The sequence below is a fragment of the Phaethon lepturus genome, unplaced genomic scaffold, assembly GCF_000687285.1.
Source record: "Phaethon lepturus isolate BGI_N335 unplaced genomic scaffold, ASM68728v1 scaffold9747, whole genome shotgun sequence".
Taxonomy (NCBI): domain Eukaryota; kingdom Metazoa; phylum Chordata; class Aves; order Phaethontiformes; family Phaethontidae; genus Phaethon; species Phaethon lepturus.
The window spans coordinates 80120-91594 of record NW_010554056.1 but is presented as its reverse complement, the minus strand read 5'-3'; the positions used below and the strand labels follow the sequence as shown (position 1 = coordinate 91594).

Sequence of the window (11475 nt, the reverse complement as noted above, 5' to 3'; positions counted from 1 at the left end):
AGCGGGATGCCCAGCCTGGCCCACGCCAGGCTGCCTGCTGCCCGGTCCTGACTCCTGTTCCTCTCTTTTGGGACACACTAGCATTTTTTTCCTTTGCCATTTTGATATTTGGGGCTTTTTTTTTTTTTTTGTCAAGGAGCAGTTGAAGAATTAAAAAAAAAAAACAATTAAAAAAATCAGCATTAGTTGACAGCAAGCAGTCAGGGCTCCAGAGACAGCCCTGCAGCCAGGAAGAGCTGAAGAGGTTTTCGGAAAGACAGCTACCTGCCTTGGATAAAAATATATTAAAAAAAAAAAAAAAGCTGCAAGGAAGAAGCAGCAGATTGTTCCAAAAGCTGCACGGGAGTTACAGAAGCCGATTCCTGCACATGCTGGCCAGCCTCCATCCACTGACTGGCCGCAGGGGAAGGTGATGCTTTGGGGACATATAGGATAGTCTGCATTCCACCATTGCAGGGGGCTTGTGGGGGTGCAGGATGGGGATGAGCTCCCCGTGACAGTTCCATAGGAGCATTTTGGCCACGTGTGGTCAACCGTGCCCCCGGCGGCACCCCAGCTTAGGGCTTCGGTCAGCGGTGGAAATCGAGGGTGGCTGGAAAGAGTATAGATTAGTTGCATTTATACAAATACATACATATAAAAAGATATGTGTATTAAAAACTCCCAGCTCTTTGCATTCAGGAAAAAATAATTCCGTTTATTTCCCTGGACTGTGAGCTCTTCTAGGATGAGGTGTCATATTTTTCCACTGTGTAGTCTGGATGGGCAGAAGCTGATGCTTAAGCCTTCTTGTTACAGTATTTAACAGTATCCCAGCTTGAATATTCTGCTCATCTCCTCTAGGTAAGCAAAAACATGGCAAAGGGATTTTACAGGACTGCACTGGGCTTTGGTGACTGCAGCCCTAGCTGTGTGCTTACAGGGGCTGCTGGTACCCCAAGCCTGCTGCACACCCCGACACAGCTTGTTCCCAGCGCTCTGCCCCAGCTACACCTGCAGTGCCTTCCAGGCAAGAGCAGGGAGGCAGGGACAGGTGACCGCACAAGAAACAGGGACTCTGACCCCTCTTGCTGAAGGATGGAAGGTGATGAGGGTACCAGCGTGCCACTACAGCAAAAAAGCTGCTTCCTTAAAGCAAACCGATTTGGTGTTTTCAGCTTAAAAATAACAGAATCCTTCTTATTTGATAGCAAGAACCAGATGCATTTTCCAACCTTTCTATTTTTGTAAGCGTTTTATTCCTTACCTTCCCTGACATTACTATTTTGGCAGCAAAAATGTCTCATGGCAGTTGCCTGCTTAAAGTAATACGCTGATCCGTGTTTCTTTATAAATAGACACAGTGGCAACTTTATCCGAAGATGAAGCTCACGACAAGGCTCCCCTCCTGCACGCCAAGCTCTGCGTTTCATTTCCCTGCTTTCTTAGACCTCCAGTAACGCGTACAGGAGCCTGTGAAGCTGTAAGGGAAAGGCACAGGGAAGAATTTAACAAGCAAGGCTGCACCCTGCTTAAAATTTGCACCCCAGCTCTGCCATGCTAATGATGGAGGCAATTTTGGTTCCTTTCAGTGTCTGCAGAGGAAAGAATGAAGCATCATCATTTGAAGGGATAAAAAAACCCCACCAGTCAATGCCCGAGCATTACGCACACATACTTGCTCTGTATGAAACCACACAAACATTTATTTCTATGGTTTATCTATTTATAAAAGCTGAAATCGGTTCCCTCGCACCTCCTCTGCGTGATCCCACGAGCGAAACGCGTTTCGGTCTCTGAGGCTACGCCAACGCCCCGCCGGCTCGGCAGGCCCTGGCATCGCCCGGGTCAGCGGGTGAGCAGCGGGAAGCTCCAGCACACAACAGGCAGAAGACTTCTCGTGGCGTTTCCTCCGCAGTGATTCCCAAGGTACATGCTACTCTCTTCTGAAGGATCTCTGCTTGCGCATACTAGGTGTTTGATACACAGCTACTTACAGAAAAGGCAAATTATAGCGTCCTATCTTTTCAAATTACCAAAAAAGCCAGGCGCGCACAAGTGTTTAAAAGAGGGTGCAGTGCATTATTATTCTTGGCTGCGTTATTAGTCATTCACTTGCAGTGCAGAAGTTTGAAGAACACAATTAGGTGTTCTCCAGGTAACGGTGCTTGAATTTACTTTCATCAGATGGAACGGCGTCTGATGAACGTCCCTCGCCACATCCAGATTGGAAAGCCAAAGGCAGATTTCTTAAAAAAAAAAATCTCCCTTTCATTAAATTTTCACAGAAATATATAATATATATAATATATATATATAATTTTACTAATACTACACATTTACTTAAGTTACAGATTAGCCTGTATTTCTTTTAACTACTTCACACAACAAACAGAAACAAACAACAAAAAAAAAACCTGTAGCCCAAACAGGAGCCGAAAATAACAGTGTAAAAATTCCAAACATGTGACAAAAACATACTTACATTAAATATCATCAAGAATTTCAATACCAGAAGTAGAATTCCATTTAGCACTTGCATTCTGGCAAGCTCTAAGCCTTACTTGAATGACTTTTGGAAGAAGCTTGTATTGTTTCTGCTCATCAAAGGCAACAGTGTTGTGATTTGGTTCACAGGAGACCATTTTATTGCCAACTTGAAGCGTTCCAAAACCACGCCACCTTTTCTGTTTGGTGGTTGTTTTTTTTTTTCCTTCCCCCCCTCCAAACTAGGCAAGAGTTAAAAAAAGGTGTAATTACAATTTCAATAGTGATTTCTTTTAACTTCTCAAGCATATCTCATCAACAGGATATACAGTACAGTTCAGAAGAGTAAACATTTTTAAAAGTAAGCAAACGACTTTTTCAACCAACATACACAATTTCTTGCTGTATTTATGCTGAACTCTTCTTTTAACATGGACAAGTTATGAAGTTAGTTTTCTTCTTCAGTACAACATGGACACAGGACTAGTACAATCCGGGCTGGTTTTGTTGTTGTTGAAGTTAAGGACAACTCTAGTGTGGAAGCCATGGTCCTGCTATCCATCTCCCTTCATCATCTCGCATAGCGCTTAATGTAATCTTCAACTTTATTCCGAAAGTCCTCCTAGAGGAAAGCACAGTCAGAATTACCCCAAGCATGTCAGAGAGGGACTCACGTAGGACTTGCAGCGGTGGTGGATTCCCCCATTAGCACCGGTAGGGTCAAATTTCCATCAGGTGGAAGGCCCGCCGCTCTCCCCGAGACCCAGTACACGTTTCTGTCGTGGCATATGAGAACCAAGGTGACCGCTCGAGTCCGTGCAAGCAGATGTCCGCGCTCCGCCGGGGGTCTCCTCTGGGGACTGAGCTGAACAAAGAGTTTGCCATCACCAGCTACCAACATAGACCACAAACAGCCTGTCTCACCGGTTGCTGGTGCCAGGAGACAGGGTCCCAGCGAGCAGTAGGTACCACACAGCAAAGATCTGGCCATGGCTTTAGAGAAGGAAGGGAAGCTGTTCTTTTGGGTAAAAGAGGCAAGGCTACAGCAGGAACTCTTACAAAGCTGCATGCCTGAAGGTAGCTCTGTCCCAAATACTCATTCCGTCCTCCCCTGGTAAGTGCACAATATCGCAGGTAATCAATCACTGCTTCCTGCCCCCCCCCCCTTTATTATAGCCTAGAGAATTAAAAATTCATCAGCCAAGTCTGTTAAAGTGGTTCAGCGGAAACGTGCTTACACCTCTAGCCCTCCACAGAAAATGTAACGGCACTATTATATAACCTCTGTATCTATGGAAAAGCACAGATTTCTGGTAGTTTATCTTTATAAAGCACAGAGATGCTGAGCGAGAGAAATTCTGACATACTTTCCTCATTTGATCCTTGTCCAAGCCCGGATGTCAGACAGATGCTACATTCCTGTAATGTTATTCTGAGCCTGAACCTTGCCTCAGACACTTACAGCCTGTTATTAAATATGTACAACACAAACACACCAACTGGCCTGCGCTCCAGATTCACGTGGGGGGGTTCAGAGCAAAGTGCTGCTTGCTTGATTTCCACCTCCCAGTTTTGTCTGCTGGTTAGAATATAAAGCTAGAAAACCTGGGAAATTAATGTACTCATCTCTATGTTAAAAAATAAAAGAAAAAGAAAGAAAACAGCGCACCCAAGAGATGAAGAGGTTTTCAATGCAGTGTCCTGGTGCGCTGGAGCTGCCTGAAGAGCAGGGGCCATGGAAGCACTGAAATCCTCTCCCCACCAAGTCAAGGCTCTATTTTCACTAGGAGGGGCATAAAGTCTCACTGCCAGGACCTGAGGGGTCGCAGCGAGGCACGGTCCTGCTCTAAGCAACGTAACTCGTCAGCTCCAGGTTTCCCGATGCATAAAATGACGCCCTTCGAAGGCACACTGAGCGTTCTGGTACAGTCCACTCAGCAACGAGCTGAATAAAATGCAGTTTACAGACACAGCAGCAGTAGTTCCTGAGTTTAATGCCCCCTGTAAATACTGGCCATTCATTATTCAAGGACTTTAACATTGCGTCTTTTTTACTTTTTTGATAACAGTAGATTGAGCACTGCACTATATGCACCACGACTTTGTACTAATACTGCTAAGAAGGTCTGAAAAGAAGCGAGTAGTCGCTTTTAACTGTGAAGCTTGTTTTCAAAACAGGGAGAGAGCTACCTTCCCTTGCAGGGGCATGCAGTAACCCATTCTGAAATTTGAAAGATATGGTAAGATACTTAAAATGGAACTGGAAATCGCCAAAGCTAAAATGTCATCGTCGTGCCCCGCCCCGATAACTTTGCCTATTTATATCTTGTCTTCATCAGCTGTGTTCCCCCCTTTTTAAAAAATTTTAATTTCCCCTCATGTCTTGATCAGCTACGCACTGCCAGTTTGACTTAGCAATACAGTGACACTAAAACATTTGCTGGACATCACATCACACCAGAATAAAGCAGTAATTTAGCCTTTTTGCTAGAGCCAGCCTTGGAATGCAGCAGTATTTCCTTGGCCCCAGCACCATGGTTCAAACACCTCCTGATCAGCTCCCTTTTATGGTGGCTTGGTTTTCTGCTGGTGAGTTTTTCTACCGGCAAAAGGATAAAGGTTATCTCATGGTTAAAGTCCAAAATCAAAGGATCAAAGAATGATCCATCAGAAACATTGCCTGTGATTTCATTTTCCAACTGGTAAAGTGCATCAGAGAGATGTCCATGAGCTATATGCAAAGGGCTCTGAATCTCAAAGAAGTCTGAAACACGGGTTAAGGCCAAAAATATCACAGGCATGGAAACAAAAGTATAAACGCACACTTTAGGGAAAAAAACACCCACCGCTAATGGCTCCTCTCAAGAGAGGTACAGATCTGTGCTTTGGAAGAAATAAAAGCTGAGAGCATAAATTACAAGCATCCATTACAGGAAATCACTGTAAGATGCTTGACACCTCAGCATCGGGCAGTAGGAGCCCAGGTGCAGAGAGAAACCAACTCTTTAGGGCTGCAGAAATCCCTTTCCTCCTTAGAGGCCTATGAGACTGGCTGCCTGCACTTCTTGGAGGAGCAGCTATTCTGGCACAGCATGGCACCTGCTAACGGCAATATTCTGCGTAGTGACTTAACTCTGCTGCAAGCACACACGTTTCCATACTCGTACAACCGTACGCCAAGCGTGATGAGAAACTAATGCTACAGAGCTAATGCTGTCTTCATTTTAAATAAGATTTCAGATACCACGCAACTTCAATCCTTTGACGACAGTTCCGATAGCCAAGTGCCACGTTAAAGTGTTTTTGAGTAACTACTTATAAATAACACATCTATTAGAGTGGTTTCCAGCTCTCAGGCTGCCTCAGGCAAGAAGAATCTCTAGGTACCTCGAGTCTGTTAAAACAGCACAGAAACAAAAGAAAAGTGACATTTTGGATTTGTTTTCAGTGCTGATACATTGTGGACTACGTTGATGCAAACTAGAATAATTACTTATAACGGCAAACGATGCTGGAAACCTCTCATTTACTGGTTACGGTGGTTGTTCTCGGTATTATGGACCCATCGCTCGCAGCAGCAACACTCGCTGTCAACCTGTCCTTGTGCAGTCACAGCACCAAAGCACGTCAGTCACAACACTGCACCTGATAAATGAAGCCTTTTGGACTCATGGTGCTACTGGGGTATAGAGCTAAAGAAAAGGCTGCTAGCTACAAAAAGGCAAAGACCTACCTTGGCAATATCATTGATCTTTTAGACTAACCAAAACAGCGACACTTCCTAGTAGTTTTTTGTTTGTTTTACAACCATCCAGGGTCGCTAAGACTCTTAGTTACAATCCACAATGTAGTGGAAAGCGAATGAATTAACTGAGGGCTTGATTGCATGTTATTTCCTACGCTTGTGTTTCTCTGAGAGATAGGTCACTAAAAGAAATTGGGCACAAAGCTAAGAAATACCACTGGACATGCAATAGGGCCAACTGCATCTTCACTGTATCTATAAAATCTAAGAGCAGTGCAGTACAGACAGCTCGGAGCATCCTCCAGTTTTTCACCCCTAACTTTACGAGGTTTTCAAATGGGAAGATGGGCTCTTGGCACTGACTTAGAAGCAGGACCTCAGCGAAGAAGGAAGGCTCCAGAAATCCATGCCGTCACTTAGGCTGACTCGCCAGATGAAGGAACTGACAGCGTTGGCAAGATTATGTTAACACAGTAACACAGCATGTGAACCTGGCTGCTGAACAGGACGTTCTCATCCCGTAGCTGTAATATTCCATCTTCGCATGCCATACGGCTTAACAGTTCCTGATTAACGGGGGGCACTTTTCTACCTGCACATCTGTTTTCGTGTGGTGCTGAATAATCAGAAGCAAAAAAATTAAATCAGAGCAGCACATATTCTGCATTATAAAGAGGCACATGTAAAATCCTGCTAGGAATGCTAAGGGAAAGAAGAGGGACTTGTTTCATGGGAAGTGAATCTGGAGATGCGCTGTTCACCTGACACATGGCTGTTGCGTGTGCAAGCACCCATCGCCATGCAGTACATACCTGTCCTGATACTCCCTGCGACATAAAGCAGTGCATTTTGCCCTCTCTTAGCTTCCCTTCAAGGACAGATCCTAAGCGTACGACTACTAGAAAGATGGGCCAGAAAGCAAGTTGTGCAAAACACCTACTCTTATTAAAAAAACAAAGCCTACCCACTTGAAGGGAGCCTCCTTCTCCGATTATTTCTGCAGGAGACTCCAAAGAACTGTACCCACCCCCAAGTCTTCATTAGTGCCCTGAGCCCCATCCATCCTTTGATGCCAAGACAGACACCGATGAGAAAAAGCATACCACCTCCCGCGGTCTTGATGCTGAGAGGCAGAAGAATCAGGAGGTTTGCTGCTGGAAATCCCCCACCATCAGAGCAGTTCACATCAATGACCATTTATCCTCCTGCCACAAGGCTCATCTCGCTGATGGCGGTGCTTGCTTTGCCCAGCGGGGCTCCTGCCACGTCCCTCTGGGCGCCGGCCACGTCCCACTGCTAGCTGGGTCGGAGGCACAGCTGCCTGCCTCTACACTGAAGGACTTGCCCACGTCTCGGAGTTGTCAGGCTAAAGACTGATGAAGGGGGAGAGGGCTGAGTGTTACTGTGACACTTTACTACAGAAGCACTGACGCTATAACGCATGAAACTTCATCCGAAACGACTCAGCCAGCTATGAAGCCCTGACAGGCCATCAGTGAGCGCTGGAAATACCACCTTTTCCAAGGGGAAATCTAATTTTAAACTACCATCGTTTATCAACCTCACTGTACAGTCTTTCCTTCACAAATTTCAACATAAAAGATATAGAGTAAGAGGCAGAGAAAACTGCCCTTGGGTTCTCTGGAGATGTGCTGGGTGGTGGGGAGGAGTGAGGCTTGGGTTTCTATCTGGGAGCAGTACCTGCCACCTTGCCTTGTTCAGGGCAGAGTGCCTGGTGCTAAGCCAGGAGACAGACTTCCTCGGTGCAAACCAAGTCACGAGATTCAGGGACCTAAATTAGGCAGAATTTGGCAGACCTTGTAGGCAGAAGTCGAAGCTCAGACAATGCCAGTATCCCCTTTGCACAACGGCCATCCCATCACGCAGCACAGTAACAGGATGGACACTACAAGTATCAGAGTATATGATTCAACAAATGCCTTCCCCATATCTTTTAAGGGGAAAAAAAAGGTATATGATGATCAGCTGGAAATAGGAAACTAATAAAAATGTATACAAAACAAAGCATCATAACTCTAAGCATACTCCAAAAGAGCACAGCAGGTTCTCTCCCAGCTCCAGCTGGATGCCGAGAGGTACAGATGAGCCCGGACACAGCTCCGTGGGGACTGAGGGATGCCCTGCCCCACATGCCACCCCTACTGCTCCCAGGCACCGGGCTGCAGCATGTCCCCTACTGCCCCACCTTCCAGGTCCCTGTCCCATCCCAGTCCTGACCCTGAATAAACAAGACCCTGGTGGAAGCCCAGCTCTGAAGGTTCTCAGTTCTCAAATCCAAGTACGAGAAGAAATCGTCTAAAATAGGAGAGTTTTTACAATTTTGGAGCAGACCCAAAGCAGCTTTGCCCTGAGCTGCGGGGAGGTGAAAGGGAGAAAAGAGCGATCCATGAGTAGCCCTGCGGGAAGTATTTGCTGCATGAGTAATGCTGGCCAAATCACTGCTTTGTTTGATGAAAATCATATGGGGACAATCAATCAAAGGGAAATTCAAAATCCATCGGTGGATGAAAAGTATGGAATATAAAACCACGATGTATTTCATAATATCATTAGCTGAAAACTGGGTTACAGCACAGACCATAAAGTTAAAACATACATCCCATTGAACTTCTCCTGGGTGTATTTTTGTCCTTAAACAAAGAAGGTTTATTTATACAAAGACGTTTAACAAACAACCTTAAATATATATATATATGAGGGTGTATATGTATATCACAGAATAACAGAATCACTAGGTTGGAAAGGACCTTCAAGATCATCAAGTCCAACCATTAATCCAGCGCCACCATGTTCCCTAAACCATGTCCTGAAGTGCCACATCCACACGTTTTTTGAACACTTCCAGAAAAAAAAAAAAATGTGTGGATGTGGCACTTCAGGACATATATTTGCTTTTAGTAAGAACTCTGGCCAAAGACATCAATTTCAAACAACTGATTTCATGATTTTCCTTTGTACTGTATGTTCTTACCAGACAGCATGATATATGCAATGATTTGTATTAAGAAAATATTAAGAAGCAAATCATTATCTCATTAGCTTTAGATAAAAAAAAAATACTGACTGATGTAATACTAAAACAATTCATTTCTGTCTCAACTGACGAGCTGCTCGTCTTAAAACCATGCCACACTGAAATGAGATTAAAAAAATATGGCAGACTATAAAAAGTTGTTACTACAAGGTATTTTACACTGAAAGTATAAACAACCCCAGTACGTGGCCAGAGTGGTAATTTGTGACAAATTGGTTATCTTTGAGGAGCACTTGGGAGACGATATATAGATAATTATGGAAACAAAAGGAAAACGCCCACCCCAAAACCCCAGACGAGAATCACGGTCTACAATTTGTAAAAGCTTACTGAAGCACGCACTCAGGAACTAGGTAACTTTTAAAAAACTGGGGTTTGACCCAATTTGGCACCTCTAAGAGAGGAGACTCTATTTTTTCAACAATTTCTACTGCACTGAGTTGTACTAATTAACTGCTTGTCTGCTGTTAAATTTTAATCTGAAAAAGAAGGAAGATCTGCTCAGTTATCAAAGCAAACACAATACTTCTCCGTGACAGCTACCAGAGAAGTTTGGAAAAGTTGTAGTGGAAACTTTATCGCAGGAATTAATTTTTTTAATTTAAAACAAATGTATACATAAGACTTACACAACTAAAAAAAAAAAAACAAACCCAAAACAAAGCAGATTCATCTCATTATCCTTAATATAACCAGTACCGGTACCACTTCACACACTGCAGTATTTGGCAAAATTTTTCTTCTTCCTACTCACAATATTGACCTCAGTTTCTGCCCTCAAGTACGTTAGAGACCAGAGACTATTCCCCCCTCTTTGGGGGCTGTGTTCAAGCCCCCAAGGGCTTGAAGGCCAGGCTGGCGAGTCCCTGCACGAAAACGCGCAGCGTACTGCATCTGTCCCTCAATCGTGACTACAACAACCCAGATACTGTGACAAACTCTGATCCACCTTCACGTCGTTTAGATTTACAATTCTGTAAAATTCAAAGAGACCAAAAAAAATCACAAGAATACTCAGTTGCTCCTGCCCTTCCCTCCTTTGCGTTAGACTTACACAACTAACAACAACAACAACAACAACAACAACAACAATAATAGTGCTATTTTAACAGAACACTATTTTAATCCAAAGCTTATCCCAAAGGTTAAACTCCAAACAACTTCTGTCAGGACCTTACTTGCAGTTTTACTTAAAAGTGCAGTTTAGTAAAGGGATCTTCTGCGCACCAGGAACGTTACTCAGCTCCAGCCAAAGCTTTAGGAGGAGGCTATAATAATCAGGTAGATTTATTCATTAGCCCTATGAAGTATATTTAAAGCGACCTTTTCTTTCTTTTCCATCTTGCAGGAAATAATGACTATTCACACCCATCAACTCACACACCCACTCCCATTTAAAAAGGAGCTGAATGAAATCTTTGAGTAATACAAAAATCTCAAGTATGTGGTGTTTTTCCAATTCATGTTCCTGCCTTGCTATCATTTCCCTGTCACTGTTTTATTTAGCTCAGCCCCTATACCAGCTGAAGACTTTTCCAAGCTCTGTAATTAAATTTTAATTCTCTGAAGAAAGGGAAGAGTGGGGGATGAAGAACCTATACACAGGTATCTCCCACAGGCTCCCGAGCCTAGCAGGTGCAGTCGAAACTGCATGGATTTTCACAGCCTGTGTTCTCTACTTCAGACTTTAAACACCGTTTCTAGACATCAAGCAATTCTGATTTTGCAAAATGGTGAGAAAATGCTTTAGTAGATCTCTTTGGTAGCTAAGTCCTAGGCGGAAAAAATGGTGGAATTTTGACTGCAGGGTTAAAAAAAACCAAAAAACAAAAAAACCAAAAAAAACACCACCAAAAAACAACCACCCCAAAACCACCACTGCTGTTTTTACTGCAACTATTTGGAAAAAAGCAGCATTGTGGGGAAGAAGAGAAACACTAAGTTTTGGACCTTTTTTTGAAAAATATCTGTACATATAGGTAGGTTACAGAATTGATGTGAGAAGTAGTGACCTGCCTGCCAGGACACTGCCCTGGGGAGAAGTCTAAGATTTGTTGCAAAGATAGAGCGAAGCATTAGCCCGCCGAGCACGAAGCAGCACATCCATTTGTTTCAGATTCTCAGATCTTAAGCAGGAACCATTTCCCTCATGCTTCCGCAAACTTTCTGTTTTTTGCCAGTGAAGCAAAGGTAAAGGGAAAAAAGCACT

General features: G+C 43.9%; 2 protein-coding genes across 2 annotated transcripts in view; one reads left to right on the top strand and one right to left on the bottom strand.

Annotated features, from left to right (window-relative positions):
- The window catches only part of RAMP1 (receptor (G protein-coupled) activity modifying protein 1), an 11958-nt gene extending 10593 nt beyond the window's left edge, over positions 1-1365 (top strand). Inside the window, exon 4 of the mRNA XM_010291702.1 lies at positions 1338-1365. Within this exon, the coding sequence (XP_010290004.1) occupies positions 1338-1365 (28 nt within the window). The remainder of the gene's footprint in view (positions 1-1337) is intronic.
- A 1370-nt stretch (positions 1366-2735) lies between these two features.
- Positions 2736-11475, bottom strand: part of UBE2F (ubiquitin-conjugating enzyme E2F (putative)) — an 86768-nt gene continuing 78028 nt past the window's right edge. Inside the window, exon 9 of the mRNA XM_010291701.1 lies at positions 2736-3088. Coding sequence (XP_010290003.1) covers positions 3038-3088 — 51 coding nt within the window. The 3' untranslated portion in view covers positions 2736-3037. The remainder of the gene's footprint in view (positions 3089-11475) is intronic.